This window comes from Camelus dromedarius, chromosome 24 (genome assembly GCF_036321535.1).
Source record: "Camelus dromedarius isolate mCamDro1 chromosome 24, mCamDro1.pat, whole genome shotgun sequence".
NCBI lineage: Eukaryota > Metazoa > Chordata > Mammalia > Artiodactyla > Camelidae > Camelus > Camelus dromedarius.
In genome coordinates, this window is record NC_087459.1 from 23,610,039 (window position 1) to 23,629,413 (window position 19,375).

The window sequence follows — 19,375 nt, forward strand, 5'->3', positions numbered from 1 at the left end:
GAATGAATGCAGGGCCAACTTCACAGTAACTTCACGCAGTCACACAGCGCCCCATGCTTAGAAGGGCCCTGGTACTTGGTTTAATGCTCTACTGTTGCCATCTTGAAACTTCATAACTGTTGAACAAGGTACCTACATTTTCATTTTTCACTACACCCTCTAAATTACATAGCTGGTCCTGAATGGATGGATGGATGAAGGGATGGATGGACAGACAGACTACTTGGACTTATGCACTGCAGTACTAAATGTCATAGCTTGCAGGGGAAAGATTCTGACCAAGAAATTTTATAGTTAGCCAAAGCACATATAAGTAAAGGCAGAGGAAAAATACAAAACAAGATCTCTGAAAAATCAATCATCTATGTAACTTTCCTTTGGGAATGTCAATGGTCTTTGAAAGACAAACAAAAGAAAGAATTCCAGGATATGGACGTTGTGACCAAAAAGAGTCATAGCAATAAAGCATCTTTTAAAAAGAAAAAAAAAAGGAAGAAAAGAAGAGAAATGATGAGGATTAATATGATCACATAATTAGTACAATATGGCAGTGATTCAGGTACAGATATAACACAGCAGAATAGACATCTCAGAAATAAATATATAAAGCAATTGAGATCATGATAAAGGAGGATGACAAACTGGTGGAAAAGGCAGCAGTACTCAACCAGCGGGGCTGAAATGAATAAGGAGAAAAGATAAGAGAGAACCTCAACTCTCAAGGAGAATCTCCAAGCATAATTCCCATGTACTTTTTAGTTACATGCTAAAAAAAAGTCAACTTAATTTTTTAACTAAAGCCAAAAAAATACATCTGTGAATATTTTTGAAACATTAAATGAGAGAACACTTTGTAAGATTAAATGCTCTATGAAAATATAAAACCTATACAACCCATCCAAAAAAATCATCGACATTAAAAGGCAAGCAATGAGTTTGGAAAGTCTATTTTGTAATAAACATTGAAGACAGATAATTTCTTCCCTTCCCTAAGAAAATGCATGCAAATCAACGGCTGAATTAATCAACAGATAAATTCTGTTTTAACAGATCAATCAGAACTGAAAATTTTTACAATAATGCAAATGCAAATAAATAATATTTGGAAAAATATTCAATCTCACTACCAATCAAGAAAATGCAAGCTGAAACAAGAAGATGTGATTGCTTATCAAATTAGCAAGGTTTTAGAAATTATAATATCTATTCATTGTGAAAGCAGATAAGGTAACACAGGGGAGAATAAACTGATAAAATCTTAATGGAAACCAGTTTGGCCAAATATATCCAAAGCCTTTAGAAATCCCATACCTTTTGGCCTAATTATTCCACATTGAGACTATTTCTATCTGATACTGGATATAAAATTCTATCTAGAAAGACATTCATCACACCACTATTTATAATATAAATTTGGAAACAATTGTGAGATAATAGAAAATACATATTTGGCCTCTGCCTCGAGCTCCTGACACAGAGCTCCTAAAACCCTTGTAATTTCCTAAGTGACAAGAGCACCAGGAGCATCTTTTGTTCGGATATTTGGTCTTTGACCTCAGTTCCTGACGCAGGGCTCCTGAAACCCTTGGAATTTCCTGGGTCACGGGTGTGTCTCTTGTTCTAACGAAGGGACTCTTGATTGGCTCCTGGATGAGGGCTGCTTACCAGATAGACCAAGCTACGATTAGAAGTTTGGAGTTTTCAGCTCGCCCCACATTCTCTTGAGAAGGGAGAAGGGCTAAAAGGCGAGTTAATGACTTATAACGCCTCCATGAGGAAGCCGCCATAAGATCCAAACAGTATGAGGTTCGGGGAGCTTCCGGGTTGGCGAACACGTGGAGGTGCTGGGAGACTGGTGCCTGCGGAGGCGTGGAAGCCCCGCACCCCTTTCCACATTCTTTGCCCTACTCCTCTCTTCCATCTGGATGTCCATCTGTATCCTCCATCATACCCTTCTATAATAAACTGGTAAAAGTAAGTAAAATGTTTCTCTCTGAGTTCTGTGAGCCACTCTAGCAAATTAACCAAACCTGAGAAGCGGGTCTTTGGAACCTCTGATCTATAGCTGGGGGGTCAGAAGCCCAGGTGACAATCTGGGCTGGTGACTGGCATCTGAATTGTGGGGGAGGCTGTCTTGTGGGACAAGGACCTTAACATGAGAAATCCCCTTCTAGCTCCAGGTAATGTCAGAACTGAGTTGAATTGTAGGACCCCCTAGCTGGTGGCACAGACAATTGTGGGTGTGGGGAAAAACCTCTATCCATCTGGTGACCAAAAGTGTCAAAAATAAAGTATTCTGTGTAATAAAAGAGACACACAGGAGAGAAACAGGAGGGAAGAACTGGGTGTTTCCCCACATAGGAAGAAAATAATCTGCATTTTTTTCTCATAATCTACATCTCTGCCTATAGGGAAGTGAGAAAGTGACTTGGGGTAAAATCATTGCATGAAAATAATACGTAACAACTAAAATTAATGTTTATAAGGCGTTTAATAGTATGAGGAACTATTTACTGAAAAATGTTAAGAGAAAGCAAAGGATGCAAACTTTTAAATATGAGTATGATCTTAAAGATGTACAAACGTTTACAGGGGGAAAAAAGCAGCAAAATGCTGTTATTTTAATATGGTAAAATTATAACAGTTTTATTTTCTCAATTCTGCTTTTCCGTGTTTCCCAGTTTAGGGGCAGGCACCCCAGGCACACTGTCGGCCAGGCTGGTAGGCAGCCCTCGCTCCAGCGCGCCTGCCTATTTCTTCTCTCCTGTTCAGTTGTATACCTGCCAACAGTTCGTTGTTTTTTTCTTCAAACCTCTTCATGCCAGCTGTGCTTGTTACTGTAATTACGTAATTCTATTAAATTACATAAATTGATGACATGATGAGTGAGAAAAGAAAGAGGGTGACTGTTTCAATGAAAACCTAATTGAATTGCTTTAGAAAGACTCAATCAAAAGCTGGAAAAAAAAGGAGGGGATACAACCAGATGTGGGCAAGACAACCATACAAGATTTGGAAAATTTCATAAAATATGGAAGGGTGACACCTTCTTCAAGTTGAGGGTATCATGTCCAACCAACCTCCCGTCTCTCTCAGGGACTCTGAAATGACAGGTCATTTTCTCCGGGAAGGACACATTTGCACTACAGGCTGAGAAGCACGTGGAGGGATGGATGAAGGGCACGTCCCCAGCTGAGGAAATGCGTGCATAGGGAGGGAGTGGCCTGATCCAAACTGTATTTGGGGAAGAGAACAGTGGTGCCAAAAAGTGCACAGACTCAAAAGTGCAGGGCCGGGAGGCAGAAGCAATTATGGTGTCCATCTCCAAGTCATCGGTAAGACATGGGGGCAGCACTGAGAAAAAGGATGGAGGAGATGGGCATTATCAGGGGTCAGGGATGGACAGCTGTTGGGTGAGAGAAGAAAGATGGATGGTACCAATTTGGAAAGCCCAAAGATCAAGACCATGATATCCGGATTTAGGAAACGCTAGAGAAGCAGACTTTGCAGAAAAAAGGAAAAACTGAACTCGGAGCAAACAGAATGAAATATATTCACCCTGATCCAGCTCACCAAACAAAAGACACCCCAGATGGCATGAGACGAAGGCTCGGTGCAGGCGGAACAGAAGGCACCACAAGCCCCAAAAGGGGCACCAACTGTCTGAACCACAAAAACACAAGCCATAGCAACGCCTATTATCAAGAGGGGAGATCTCGTTAAGTATTCTTATAACCGGAAGAAAAGATCAGTTTTGAAGGTACGTTGTTAAATCTTGAAATCAACAAGCAATTGCTGGTAATGAAGTTAATCAAGTGTTAGGAAGTAAATAACAATAATAATACTAGAAGCCAGGGACGTATCAGACATCCCAAGGGAACAAACTCATCAAATTCTCCCAACAGCCCTATAGAATGGATATGTATTTTTCACAGATGCAGACATTGATAGCTGCCCTCCACGAAGCAGCTCACAGGTATGAAGGCTTTAAAGCTTTTGCCACCAGGAAAGGACCAGAAAGTACTTCAAAGCATAGGAGTCAGCCATCTCTGTGGCTCTCAGCCGTTCTTCAGAATCACCCACTGAGCTTTTGAAAACTAAGGATTTCGAAGTCAAGTCTCATCCCACACCTGCAAAATGTGAACCTCCAGCTGGAGGGGTCTGGGAACTGGCACTTCTTCCCCCAAGTTTCCCAAGTCATGACGAAGCTCGGACAGGCATGGGAACCTCTGGCCTATGGCATCCCCTAGTCTGCAGTGAGGGCTGACGCCGCAGGTGCTGTGTGTGTCCAAGCTAACACTGAAATGAAACACCTTCTCACTCTGGGAAAAGTGAGATGTTGATTTGTTTCCTCTGGTATAACTCAGAATAGCCCCCTATTCCCCACTCCACTTAACTGGAATGAAAGAAGCTGGCAGTATTTACTTAAAGTTCTGCAGAATAAGGTGCTCTGTAGGTTTGCAGTGCATACCCTTTGTAGAAGCACCAAATTCTCCAGGTTCCACAGAAAGTAGAAAAATCATTTGTTTCCTATGGAAACAGGCTGTCAAATGTGTTTTCGTCTCTGCTAAAAGACCTGAAACAGTCCCATGTGGGAAAATCTGGCAAGGGTCCACCAGACAAGACATGATATTCTATGTTAAGTGATGCCCACGTGGGAGGGAGCCACCGCAGGCCCTGCCCCCTTTCCTTCTCCCACCTAAACGCAGGGGTCCAGGCCAAGGCAGAAACCTGGCTAAAAGATGCCTCAAATTCTTGGCCAGCCTAGCCCCCTCCGCAATAGTTAGGCTGTTATCCACAGTCTATCAGTGGTATAGAAACCTAAGACTTAGAAAAAGTACTCAGTACCTACTTTTATATCCATTTAAGCCTTGAGCACAGTGCTGGGTACTTTAAGGAAACGCATAAATGTTAGCTATTGTTACATTTATTACTGTTGGCACTGTTTTCATCATCACCATCACCAAGCCCTCTATTTCTTAGGGTGTGGAAGAAAAAAACACTTTACTAATAAAACACAAGGAGACTGGCCCATGCTCCAATTTTTCATTGCTTATAACAAACCACCCTAGAAGTCAGTGGCTTGAAACAATAAGTACATTTATTTTGCTCCTGAATCTGCAATTTGGGCAGGGCTTGGGGTGGGGACAACGCGTGTCCGCTCCACTTGGCATCAGCTGGGAGGCTGGCGGGCAGTGGTGGGTTGGGGCGGGGCGGGTGGGGCGGGGTGGGGTAGATGGAAGCTTGTTGATTTCTTGGACCTCCCTCCCTCTCTCTCAATCTCTCTCTCTCTCCATGTAGTCTCTCCAGTACGGTGGCTTCAGGGCAGCCTGATGTCTTTTCCAAGATGCCTATCCCCAGAGACAGCACGAGGTCAAAACTCTACTGTCCCTCACGATCCAGCCTCAGAAGTCATGCGACATCATTTCCATTCGAATACATTCACTAGAAGCAAGTCACGAAGGCTAGCCCGTAATTATCAACGGAGGGTAATACGACTCCATCTTTTGCTCCGAATAGCGTCAAAGAATTTACAGATGTTTTAAAACCACCACGCCTAGGAAAATCATGTCTCGTCCCTATAGACTTAACTTTTCCTAGCTGCCGAAAGATACAAATCTAGCCAATCCTCATCAGCCATTGTTTCCGTGAGAAGACACTCTTTGATCCGCTGACTACCTCTCTGATCCATAAAATTACAGAACTGGAACAGACTTTACATCTTACCCAGATTTCACCAGGAGAAAGCTGAGTCCTAGAGGGGTGAAATGTCTGTTCCAAGGACTATGGCTCTGTTACCACTGCTACGGTATTATTAAAATTGTTCATCAACATTCTCCTAAACACACTCACTCAAGGTATTTGACAAGTACCGTCTTGCAGGGTCTTTATCATACTTACAGGAGCAGCTGCTGTTTTCCAGATGGGCAAACAGGCTCAGCGATGTTACGTGAGTCACCCAGAATCCAAGCTTTCGCTCGGCTTTGTAAAGTACCCATAAGGGAGTCTGATATATCATCTAAGTGGAAAGCCCCTATTCAGTCCACTGTATGCTCCCCCACCCACCCCCGAGGTCAGCTGGTTAGGGAAGTAGCTGGCGGGGTCAGGGTTGCATCTCTGGCTCTTGTCTGGAACTCAACACTGTTCAGCTTTCTCTGCTGAAGACTGGGCTTTCAAGAGAACCATCCAAGAGAGAGAACCGTGAACTTACACTCTAATGAAGATGTGTACCATTACACTAGATCCCTTCTTGTGGAGAAAAGGAAGGATGGATCTGGAACCCCGAGAGCTTGGGGTTTTCAGAGCCCTGAAGAGGAAGTTGAAACACCCATGGAGCAGTGATGCTGGGGGGACCACAAGCACTTTGCTGTCTGCGGTCATGCCAAACTGAGATCTGCGCAAGGAGGATTAGGGTGAACAAATCAGGGCAGTCTTCTCTCTGAAGAGCTGCACATACAGGCTACCAAGGAGCAGTAAAAGGAAAGAGCTGAAGCCAAACCACCCGTTAGTAACTACCGTTAACTACCGTTTGGCTTTTGTTTTCTCCCCAAACTGCTCTGTGCAAGCAAACACAGCCCAAGGGTCCGCATACCTTCCTGAGTGTTTCACCTTCAGCTAATGAAGGAAAAAGAAAAGGCTCTTGAAATGATAGTTTGTGAGATTTGTGTATTTTAATATTAGTTTCAGACCCTTTCTTCACATCTCCTGGAATCAGTTCAATTGCAGGAAGATGGGTAGGCAGGAAAAAAAAAATCTGAAGTGGGTTTTAGAACAACTTGGCAAATTAGCAAAGTTTTTAACATCATTAAAGAGCTCTTAAATATTCTTCCCTGAACTCCATTTTTATCTTGTGAACGCATTTCAGTAATTGCTCTAAAGGAAATTGTGGAACATTGGCACAAACATAAATGTTTGCATGATTTAAAATGCAGTGGCAGCAAAGATCATGATTTTTTTAATTGCTAATTCTTAAACTAACCTTTTCAGTTTGTCTCATCTTGAAAAATGCCAGTTCCTAGCAGCCGAAGCGGTAATAAAGACAATGCATATATTATTTAGTTGTTTATAATTGCAAACAACTTAGCCATATTTCAATACTTATCCCCCAGCTCTACATTGGAGCATAAGTAGGGGATGATTATAATCATTCGATCATTCTGTAAACAGAATACTGGGACACTGAGAAACAAGACTGCTTTCTTAAAGCCAACAGCAGACAGAGAGGCAGGTCTGGAGCCAGGCAGCCTTTAATTCAATCATCCTACTCCACCCCATCTATTGTTCAGTTCAATCAGTATTTGCTGATCATATTAATCAGGATGGAGATGTAAAGGAGACAGAGTGTCCTGTGACTTAGGGAGCCCAATGTTCCAGACCCGCCTGGTTGAATTAGTCAGGATGATTAACACTAGCTGCTAAAACAGATAAGCTGAGATCTCAATGGCTTAACACGAATGTCCAATGCACAGAGATATCAAGAGAGAGCTGGGGAGGACGGGACGGAACTCTGCTCCACACAGTCATTCAGGGATTGAGGAGATTTCCACCTTTTATGCCATCAAGAGGTAGACTCCAAGGCCACCACGCACAGGTAAAGAGAGAAGGCACAGAGGGCCCCACGGGATATATTGTGGGCCAGGTCTCACAGTAGCAAACATCGCTTCCACCCATCTTCCAATGCCCAGAAGTCAGTCATGTGGCCCCTCACCTAACTGCAGGGAGCCTGAAGATCAGCTCTGTGCCCAAGAGGAAAAGACAGCTCCTTGGTAAACACGGCATTCCCTCTGCCAGTCCAGCTAGAGCCCGAGGTAGTTCTAGGCTGCCTCGTGTCAGTCTCCCTAATCCAGATCCTGATCTGGTATAAATGGTTCCATTAAAAAAAAAAATTGTCCCTGCCTTCTAGGAACTCCAAATTAAAGTTCTACATTGCACACTCCAACCCAGGTCTGTGGCCTAGATCAGGACAGTGAACAGGAATGAAAGGAAAGGATGCACTAGGCCCTTCTAGACACGAGGGAACCGCGTCAGCCATTTGCATCAGCTACGCGTCGACCCACAGCCTCAAAGCCCCCAACGCATACTTGGAAGGCCTGGGACCTCCGTGAGACGGTGTGGCTCTTATTCCAGGCTGAGTAACCATTAAAAAAATGGCCATCTCAAGATTACGCTGCATCTTGCCCAACGAAAGCCAATAAAATGATACCAATAAGATGGAGACTTGATTGTAGGGAGGGCATGGAGCAGAAGCCAGGGACAAAGCTTGCCTGAGGCCTGCTGAGATCTGCCCAAACGGAGAAGAAATTAACAATGTGCACTTGTCAGCACTCTTGTGCTAATTTCCTTGCAAATATAAGCAAAGCCTTTTAATTAACTTAATATCAATTTCACTTTTCTCACATTTTGTTCTAATTATGGGCTGGATTTAAAGCTCACACAGCATAATTTAGAGCTCTAGCATTAACAGCTTTACAACTTTACACACCAGTCACTGCTAAACTGAAGGGAAGTAAGGTTCCCTGCTGCCATCCTGTCACTGCATCCCCACGCCCACCCCTCTGCAACCCCTGAACCTGCCACCAGTGCTAATCAGGACTGCGTCCCACACCCAGAAGTCAGCAAGTACCAGCTTCACAGAGGAAGACACAGAAAGGCAGCTAGTGGGTATCTCTGGACAACTGATTTCCCCGTGTTTCAGCTTCCTCAACTGTAAAATGAGTATAATAATACATGCAGGACTGATGTAGAATTAAGCCAATACAAAACACTGGAGATGTAGTAGACGCCCCATAAAAATACTGTGTATGGTACACTACAGTATACATACGCATGTGTGTTTAGGAAGACTATATATTGTTTTGAGGAGTTCTTAATTTTTTCCCATGTCTTTTGGGGAGGGGTATTTAGGTTTGTTTATTTATTTATTTATCTGCTTATTTGTTTATTTTTTAATATTTTTTAACAGAAGTACTGGGAATTGAACCCAGGACCTCACGCATGGTAAGCAAGCCCTCTACCACTGAGCTATACCCTCCCCACCTAGAAAGTCTATACATTGTATTTCATTAAATCTAAGATGCCCTAAGCTGCAAGTTGCACCATTTTTATGTACCCAGAAAGGGGAAAATGCTGCCGATTAAACTATGACACACCACTGACCATAAAATGAACCTCAATTTCAGAGACGTAAAAATGTGCATCTTAGCAGTGACAAAATGTGATTAAACACGGTAGTTTCAATCTGTGAGATGTCTTCAAGTCAAATCCACGTTAACCCAAAACCCCAAGTACTTAGTATTCTACTTAATTGAATTTCTAGATAGCAGAGAGTCTTGCTTCATTTTAATATTCGCTGAAAAGGTATTTGGGGGTGTAGAGAGGATGACAGACACCATGGACTCACAATGCAAACACCATTTCTTCTCTCCTTCTCTTTCACCTCCACCCTACTTACTTTCTATGAAAAGCAACTATTCTCTTGAAGGAAGGTTGGTCACGTGGCCATTTTCTGGACCACATGTGGGAGCCTGCTGGAGAGACTTCGGGAAAAGATTTTCTTTCCTGATTAAACAACAGGAGTAGATATGGCCAGTGGTACAGTACATCCTACCTTGTACAAAGATGCAATGACAGCCATCTTATAACCATGAAGAAAAGACCAAGGAAATATAACAAATTATGACATTATAACACCACCATGATGACTTCATGGTGCCAAAGCAATGCTATTACCACTGCTTCTGGACGTGTTAAGTGAGAACAAGTTAGTTGCTGATGAATTAATTCCTAAATTACATGGAGAAGGATTTTAAAATGTACAATGGAATACTATTCAGCCATAAAAAAGAAAGAAATTTTGCCATTTGCAACAACATGTATGGACTTGGAAGGTATTATACTTGGTGAAATAAGCCAGAAAGAGAAAGACAGATACTGTATGATATCACTTGTATGTGGAATCTTAAAAAAAAAAATTAGTAAATATATTAAAAAAGGAACAGACTCACAGACACAGAAAACAAACTAGTGGTTACCAGTGGAGAGGGGGGTTGGGGAGGAGCAAGATAGGGGTAGGAGATTGAGGTACAAGCTATTGTGTATAAAATAAATAAGCTACAAGGATACACTGTACAATACAGGGAATATAACCAACGTTTTATAATAATTATAAAAAGAGTATAACCTTTAAAAAATTGTGACTCACTATGTTGTACACCTGTCACTTATATGATATATAAGTACAACTATACCTCAATAAAGAAAAAGAAAATTTTAAAACGAATAAAACTAATTCTCTTGTTACCATGTAAACAACCCATTATAATGCAAAGCAGAGGCAGATAATGGCTAAAAGCAGACCCAGGCGGGGAACCACTAGAGCCCAAAGAAGAGACAATTCTGACAAGTTGGTAGGGAAGGTTTCAGGGAAGAAAGAGCTTCTAAATTGGTCCTTGGAGAATGCACAAGATTTTAATAGGATGGGGGGAAGGGGTTTTACTCATTGCCTGAGAGCTGAAGGGCCCTAAAGTCATGGAGCTCTCACTTAGACATGCATAAACTCTGGTCCCTAGAAACACACAGAACTAGAACCCCAGTGTCCTGACCCTTAGCTCACTCCCTTTCCCCCAGAGAGGTACAGCAGCTAACAAGCCATGTGTAACCATAAGATACTCCTCAGGACACCCTAATCACATGATTAGCCATTGTGTCTGAGGCCGGGACGGAAGAGGCTCCTAGGGAACCTCGCTCCCTCGTCACTGGCAGTGCGCTGGTGTCTGGGTGTCTGGATGGGGCCGCCTGTAATTACGGTAGTGGTTTATTACTCATGCGTGGCAGGGCTGAGGCTCTGCAGTTAGCAATGACAGGGACATTATTAGAAGGGAAAACTTCTCTATCCGGGACTAAGCCAATTGTCATCTACATGTCAAACAGTATAAAGACCCGTGAGGGGTAATAAGGAAGGCAGAGGAAGGTCTTTCAACCAAATGAGTCTTGCATTTTTTTTTCATTGCAACTCGGCATTAGGAAATGCTTTCCCTGCTGAAGAGGTGCTCCTGTCCCCCCATCAAAGGCCACCCAGTGGAGAGGTGGCTCCCCTGAACTTCTGAGTTTAATCTTCGGGTCCCTTCAGCAGCTGCTGAGAAGTAGGTCCTACCCTGCAACCTGGCGCTGCAGCTGAGTCCAGAAAACGCAGGAGGACCCAGAGGCCTGCTGGTGGTCTCAGAAGGCAGACCCATGGGGACTGTTGAGGTGGGGAGGTTGGCCCAAGGTCACACAGCTACTAAATGACACAGCCAGAAACCAAAGCTGGTCTGTCTGCCGCCCAGGAGAACAACCTTTCTTCCAAGACTGTATTCTTAAAGACGCAGGGGTTCTGATCTCAGTGACGTGGGCCTTGCTGTGCCCACATTCCATCTCCTCGTTGTCACTCTTGGCTCTAATTACCGAGCCTTCCTCCTGTCCATGAAGGACACTCCCGATGTGGCAACAGCAAAATTCAGGGCATCAGAGGCCCTCCTCGAGAAGGACGCTGGCAGCCTCTGCGCGCTACCTCCAGGCTGGGCAGGCGGCAGCTGCCCCCGCCGGCAGGGTGCCTGTCGCACACACTGGCCAACACAGATGTGCCTCCATCTGAGGGCTGTCCAAGAGCTGGGCTCCCAGTCTCTCCAGGAGCCACCAGAGGCTATCAGTCCGCGAGAGGTACAGGAAGTGGGCCTCCCTCCAGCGCCCAGGCCCTGGTTCAGCTGACCTGCCCCACACCGGAGCCCCTGCTGGCCACCGAGCCCTGGTGACGGCCTGCACACAGCCCTGAAGGCTCACACCGCCCTGGGTTCCTTCTGATGCTCACTGCAAGGTTACATGCCCCCTGCTCTCTCTGCCTTACTTCCGTCCCATCGGAAATGCTGGTACCATCAGCTCCGTAGCCAATACGAGCACATCTACATCCCAGGAAACAGGAAACAGCTCCCAGCCATCTCCATGAAGAGATGCTTCCAAAACACAACCCCCCTCTTTCCGACTCCACCGTGGAGGCCTACAGAGCACATCTCTCCCTCTGTCCCTCGGCACCAACTCACTCTCCCTGCCTGGCGGGTTTGGCTGAAGCGGCAGGCTGGATGCGCTGCACCTGGGTTATCTGGGAACGTGTTGGTTTTCTACAGCTCTGACTCCAGCTTCGTCTGCCTGTGTGGCTCGGGGGCAGGACTAGGCTGGGTAATTGTGACTTCTCTCCATGCCCGCAAGATTTTTCAATTTCTTCAAGCAACCCTGCTTCTATTCAATATCCTTCTGAAATCTAAATTTGGAAACAAATCTCAATCGATTGCATTTCCTCTTGCGACAGCGCTGCCCTGGACTCACTGGAGGGAGCCGCCACGTGCACCCTTCCAATGCATCGCACCGGGCTCTGACGGGGGGCGGGATCACCAGCCACAGCTCAGGGCCTGCGTGAAACATGACGCCATCTTCCCCCGACCTATCAGGGGGACAGTGGACTGGGGAAAAGAATCTTGATGTTCGGGAATCTTGGCTCTGCCCTTCGCTGGCTGTGTCATCCTGGCTAGGTCACATAGTGTCTCTGTTTCTCACCTTTCTCAGCTCCAAAATGAGCTTCCTCAGAACAACTTCCTCAGAAGGTAACAGACAGCCAAAAGCCCTGTACAGAGTTACACAGGAATTCTAACAAGAAATTTGTCTGTCCCTATGTCCATTCTCCTAGTACAAAACCACCATGCCACTTTTTTTTTTCAGTATTTTAACACAGTATTATTTTCCTCTGTATAATTTTTTGGGGATTTTCCAGATTTTCTACAATAAAAATGAATTTCATTCTAGAGGAAGAAAAGTAATATAAAACCACATTCATGTTATAAAATCACACATTCAAAGAAAACATATGGTGGGGGAGGGTATGGCTCAGTGGTAGAGTGCATGCTTAGCATGATTGAGGGTTCAGTCCCCAGTACCCCCATTAAAAATAAACAAATAAGTAAACCTAATTACTTCCCCCATCCAAAAAAAAATTTTTTTTTAAACAAAAAAAAACAATGAAACACGCTGGTCCCTAATCTGGCCAACTGCTTCACTTCCTGGCTCCTCCAAAAGATCTGGTGCCCTTTAGTTAGGAGGGTGAAGGACCAGGGCAGCCTCAAGATGGCACCGGCAAGATAGTGGTGACAAGATGGTACAGGCAAGATGGCCTAACCCTGTGCTCTACACTGGAATTTGACACAACATTGTAAAATGACTATAACTCAATAAAAAAAAAAGTTAAAAAAAAAAAAAGATGGCCTAGCCCTAACATCACACTCAGTCTCCCCCGCTAAGTCCTTTCAGTTCCTTCTCCTCCCTCACCACATCCACCCAACCCAATCCAGCCTTCACAGTGTCGAAGTTTTTTCCTCTGTGGTTATGATTTACCTCCTAAAACTAGCTCCCATCCAAATAATCAACCAATAAATCTTTGGTGACCACTTTATGTGCAAGGTGCCGTGGCAGATGCTGAAGGATGGAGGTGGTACTAAAACACCCAAAATATGGTTCAAGCCCTTAAAAAGCCTGCAGTCCAGTTCTGGACTCAAAAGGTAAAGCCACGAGGGCACAAAAGTAGAAGCCATGGGCACAAACGGACATTGACATTGACAAGAAAGCTCAAGCAACCTGGACCAGGAAGAGCTCAGACCCTGTGGCCTGGCACAATCACCCACCCCCAGGCGGTGATCTTGAGCCAGGATTTAAAGGCTGGATGAATGTAGAAAAGGGGCGAGGAGAGCAAACCAAGTCAACCAGCACTTCTCAAAGACAGGCTGAAACACACAGGCTACAATCCACAGACAAACGCAGGGTTATTTCAGTGAGTAGATCAGGCAGAAGGCACGGGCCAGGGTGGGAACATGGGTCGGCTGTGGCAGGCCCTGTCTGTCGGCCTCCAAGCTTGACCACGGTTCCTTAGGAAGGAGAAAACCTCTGGAAGGTCTTGGGCCCTTCGGAAGCGGTGCTTTCCACTCAGAGAGCTGGAGCCACCAAAGCGGGGGTGAGAGACCAGAGGCAGGGCCCTGGGTTAAAGGGCAGTGCGGCCACAGTCAAGGGTCAGCAGGGGGCCTAAAGGAAAGAACAGAGCGCAGATGCAAGAGAGGGTCTGGAGGGGAGAAAACCAACTCATCTCTGTGTGCTTTTTCCTCCATACTAGCTTATCCACTTTCCCTTTAAAGTGTCCTTTTCAACCTGTATTAAGAAAAACAAAACAATAACAACAACTTGTAACTATTTTTCAAAAGGCAGGCACCTAGCATCTTAGCAGAAAAGCCAGTTCTGAGGAACTCCGGGTCACTCCTGGCCCCGGTAGCCCAGGGGGACCCTCTCAGGTCACCCAAGAAAACTTATTTCGAGAATGAGAGAGCACTGGAGATGGTCGGGCTGTGTCCCTCCTGCTTGAACTTCATCAGAGGAAAGGTCTAAGGAATCTGAGCCACCATGAAAATACCAGCTGCCACTTGGTACTCAAGGAGTTGGACCCAAGTGGCCCAGTGCCCAGCTCTCTCGAGCCCTCCATGAATTCCTGATGAATAAAGAACACCCGGGTCAAGGGTTCATTCTCCTCCTTCAGCAGCAAGGGACGGAGACAGACTGCAGAGGGGATGCACGAATCCAGGTCCCATCTCCCAGGCACTCTCCTCCCGCCGCCTCCCTCCCGCCACAGCAGGGGACCCCAGCAGGCCGACAGCATAACGGTGGCACACACATTACCCACAACAAGCACATCAGCGAAGGATGGGCGCTGGGGGTGGGGTGGAGAGGGAGAAGGTCCTCTCCAGTTGGGACTTTTCCCCGCCCTCTTCCCCCAGGCCACATGTCACTACAGATTACACTCTGCAGCGAGAAGATAACATCTATCTAGTTGCAGCTGGAATTCCTAGCTTGCCCAGGAAACGCTCTCCACCCAGCCCTCTTGCACCTCCTCCAGTCTTCCCACCCCACAGCCCCGGGCCCAACCAGTCCCAAGTGCCAGGTACCCCTACGCCCCCAGGGAAGCGCTTATGTGGCAGAAGAGTACATGGGGAAAGAAGCCAGACTTCCAGACCATCTTCTGAAGCAAACTCTTGGCTTTCCAGAAATCCCTACCCCAACTCTAACCAAATGGTGAGCGAGTTTTCCTCTTTGCTCTGCCTAGTTGCCTGGTGTAGGCAGTAGAGGGCAGTGGGCCATGGTCCAGGCCACAAGCTCATCAAAGATGCAAAGTGTCCGGCCCCCACCCCAGATCTACTGAATTAGAGTTTCAGGGCAGCGGCAGTGGCAGTAGAGGAGGGGATGCCTAGAAACCTGTGTCTTAACAGGCCCTCCATGTGACTCTGATTGAGACATGCTGGTGTAACAGCTAAGAACCTCAATTCTGGAACCAGACTGTCCAAGTTCAATTCCCAGCTCACCCCACCCTCTAGCTGGCAAGCTACGGAGGGGGAAGTAGCCACACCTATCTCCTAGGGTTGCTGTAAAGACTGCATGAGTCCCTGCGTGTTTGTGGCACTTAGAAACTACCATTTAGAATTTTATTATTCCTATTTGGGGCTTCAGCAGGGGGAATGTGGCCATATCATATTTAGTTTCTGAAATGACTTGTAGAGCCTGACGTGGAGGGAATCAAGCTACTCTGCTCTCCCTCTTTTGAGTCCTATTTACTTGTCTATGGTATGTACCTGTATAGAACAATAAGGCCCATCCCCAAAGCATCTAGTTCCTCTAGAAATGAGCCATGGGCTTTTGTTTCATTCTGTGTGTTTTTTTGACACTCAGGAGAAGAGCTCCCACTTGACCCCCAAAAAGTGACATCTGCAGCCAGGCCACACCCACAGCCGAGCACACTGTCTGCCAGGGGTCAGTGGGATTGCAGCTTCCTGCCACCGATGCAAGTTCAGGGCATCCCCTGGATACTTGTTGAATGACATCGAGAAGAAACCAAAAGGTCCTTTCAGAGGGTGCTTGGAAATCTGACCCCATTCCACCTGGAAGGACTCAGAAGGGATTGTTGGAAGGCAGGAAGGTGGCGTCCTTCTCCCTGCCTGCCACCCAGCTAGTCTCCTGCTCCAACTGCAGGGAAGACAGGAGTTGAGTCAGGTCTTACTAATGCAGAATCTTTTTGTCATCCAAATTTACACCCCTTATAATTAGGAGGAAACAGTAGATAGAGGCTGTCAAGAACGTAGGCTCTGAGGTCAACCAGATATGAGGGTCTGACTCCAGGCTCTACCACTAACTGGCAGTAGGACACTAGGCAACTTAGTTAACCTCTCATCTCTGATATGGAGATGGAATGAAACTCCAGGGACTGATGTGGATGTTCAGTGAGAGAATGCACTCGGAACATCTTTGCGCTGGGTGCAGCACACAGCAAGCATTCCACCAGTTATTATTACCATTCTCTAAGATTATCTGCAGCTCTGGAACTACCATAACTCATGAGAAGGTGAGTTAGAAGCTCAGGAAGGGAGGTGATAGCTTTGGATCTGTCTTGAATACCAGCTATATGGACCCTGGAGAGCTGCCAGTACTCGAGAAGGTAATACTCTGACCTTGGGGGAAGCAAGTGTCCAGTGACCCATCAGCCCCTGGACCAGCTGTGACCAGGGCATATTAAAAACCCCCCTCGTCTCCTGAAGCACTGAAGGGGCATCTGAGATGGGACAGATGCTGACAACCACCGTTCACTGGATGGCACACCTCTCTGCTACACTCTAAAAACCTGCTTCCCCAACCCACTGCGAACTTTTTAACAATCACCCTCAGGCAGCTCTTAGGGAGAAACCGAGTGTTTTTAATAGCAGCCTCATCAAGGCTGCGGCGGGAAGGGAGGAGTCCTCATTACTAGCTGTGCAGCCCGCCTCTTAGAGATAGGACATTCATCCAACCTACTACCGAAGCGCGTTAGCTCCAGAACTGAGGCCTCGACTTGTGCAGACATTTAAGTCAGCCACTGTCCACCCCTACTTCCGGGGGACCCCACCAAACGCTAAGCTCTAGGAGCTATTTCTTCCCTTAAGTCGCCTGCGTCTTTGGCCGTGTGTCTAGTTTCTGCACATGGCCGGAGTCGCCAGATAATGACTCCTGCACGCGGGGACCGGGAGCCAGCAAACTTAACAGCTGGAGCACAGAAAAGAAACAGGTAATTCTTTCCAGCAGCCCTGGCCTCCTGGCTGAGACTGAGCAGGGAGAGTAAAAAGGAGTGCGCGGGAGCCAGGGGGTGCCTGCCTCCCACACGGCGCGCAGGGCCCCGGGTGACCCCGGCCCCCTGGCCATCCCTGCCGAGTCCCGTGGGCACCTGCGTGCGTCCTTACCATTTAGTTGCCGGTAGACAATGTCCTCGAGCAGTGAAAGGCGCTTCAGGACCGCATCCTGGATGGGGCTGGCGCTGTGCGCGCTTAGGTTGGCCGCCTCCGCGCGCGGCCGAATCTCGTGGAAGGCGTCTCCGCTGCGCACCGCGATGGGCCGGCACTTGGCCAGGAAGAGCACGAAGCCGGCCACAGCGATCAAGTTCAACACCAGCAGCACTTTGACTCTTCTCAGTGAAGCCATCAAACACGCCCGGCCGGCCCTCGCCCCGGACCCGCGCCCCCTCGGGCTCCGGCGAGGCGCGGGGCAGCCGGGGGCCGTGTGCAAACCTCGCGCTCCGGACGGCTGGCGAGGATCCCAGCCGCTCACGGCCCCACTGCGCGAAGGCTCGGGCAGCGGAGACTGGTGAGAGGACCGGGCGGTCGGGTGAAAGCGAAATGGCTCACATGGAAGCCCTCAGTCTGCAGAAGTGTTCCCCGAGATGCCTACTCAGTCCCAGGCGCGCGGCCCCTACCAGGCGCCCCGGCTTCTCCGCGAAGGGCCGGGGGGCAGGGGTCCCTCCTCTGCCCCAGCAAGTGGTTCGTCGCTGGACCTCGGGCCGCCGGGAGTAGGGCTGCTGGCGCAGCAGACCTCCGGGGCCGAGGGGCCGGCAGGCGGGGCTGCCCCGGCGCCGCGGCGGGAGCGGCGCGCAGGTGCCGGGCTCAGGGTTCGCCGCCCGCCCGCAGGGGAGCGCGCCGCGCCTCGAGCTGCACAGCCACCACCTCAGTCCGCAGGCGGCCGTCGCGGCGCGCAGTCCGCGGTGTTCAGCCGAAGAAGGCTCGCTTCCCCGGGCGAGCGCCTTTGTTCCGCTCACCGACCCGCTCCATTACGCCGGGCTGAAGAATAGCCTGCGCCCGGCGACGGCGTCCTCGCGGCTCCGCAGTCACGCTCAAGTCTCAATTACTCTCAAAGTGGGAGCAGCACTAGGGGGCGGGCGAAGGGGCAGAGCGCGACGTCCTCTCCGCCCCTCGCTCGGGGAGACACCCCACCCCGCCGCCAAACTCACCAGCGCGCACCGCTCCGCGGGCTCCCGGACACGTTCCAAGTCCCGAGCCCACGCAGTGAGCCTTCGGGGCCTGGCGGTCACATCGGCCTCCCTCCGAGCTGGCGCGTCAGGAGGCTAGCTGGAAGGAGGAGTCGGACCTCAAAAGTCACAGCAGTTCTGTACCCCCCTCCACGAACGTCGCGGGGAGCGCGGCGGGGAGGGACGCGCGCCGGCGCACCCTGCGCTCGCCACAGCGGGCAGCGCGGCTCTTCCAGCGCCCCAAGGAGCCAAACGCCGAGTCTTCTAATTGGCGGACGCGGCGATACCGCCGCTGCGGCAGGGAGAGTCCACACAGTCCCGGGGCCCGAGGGCCCAGAGGGGTCGCGCAGGTGGCGGCGGAGGGCGGGGCGCGGCTGGAGGGGGCCGGCTGCGGCGCCAGCTCCTCCTCCGCCGCCCCTGGCTACCCGGCTCCCCGCGAGCCTGTCGGCCGCCGCCGCCCGCAGGCTGCCGGGCGCACAGCTCCCTGGCTCACCCGCTCGTGCGCGCGCACCCGGAAAGGGTGGGGGCGTCTGGAGAGTAAGGACCGCGCGGGATGGGGGCAGTCAAGTCATGTTGGCTGCTGCCGGCGTCGGAGGGACCCTTTGGTTCTCAGCACTCCCCAAACGGGCGGGTTTGTTCCATCCTGGTTGGCGATGAAGACATCCCTTTCTGTGTGCTCGCAGCTCCGCTATGCGTGGCCTGGAATGGCTAGAGGGAAAATCTGGCCTGGAGACTCGGATTCTGTTACTTTGGGAGCCAGGCCGTGCGGTCGTGGGCTGGGTGGGTTCCCTCCGTGTGAAAATTCTGACCGTCCAGGTTACAGCTTCTGTGTTCACCCCCACCTCTGCACGCATTTTAATCATGAGAAACGTATTTTGGCTATTGGATTTACAACGTCTCTTCCTCTTCCTAAAGGCAGGAGCTCCAAATGCTGGCATTCAAAGCCCGGTGTTGATCCATTTAATTGTTTGGGCCTGAAAAAGAAGTCAGGCT

General features: G+C 48.5%; 1 protein-coding gene across 1 annotated transcript in view; it reads right to left on the reverse strand.

Annotated features, from left to right (window-relative positions):
• Positions 1-19,061, reverse strand: part of GALNT17 (polypeptide N-acetylgalactosaminyltransferase 17) — a 364,793-nt gene extending 345,732 nt beyond the window's left edge. The window contains exon 1 of the mRNA XM_064478595.1: positions 17,325-19,061. Within this exon, the coding sequence (XP_064334665.1) occupies positions 17,325-17,562 (238 nt within the window). The 5' untranslated portion in view covers positions 17,563-19,061. The remainder of the gene's footprint in view (positions 1-17,324) is intronic.
• Between the last annotated feature and the right edge of the window lie 314 nt (positions 19,062-19,375).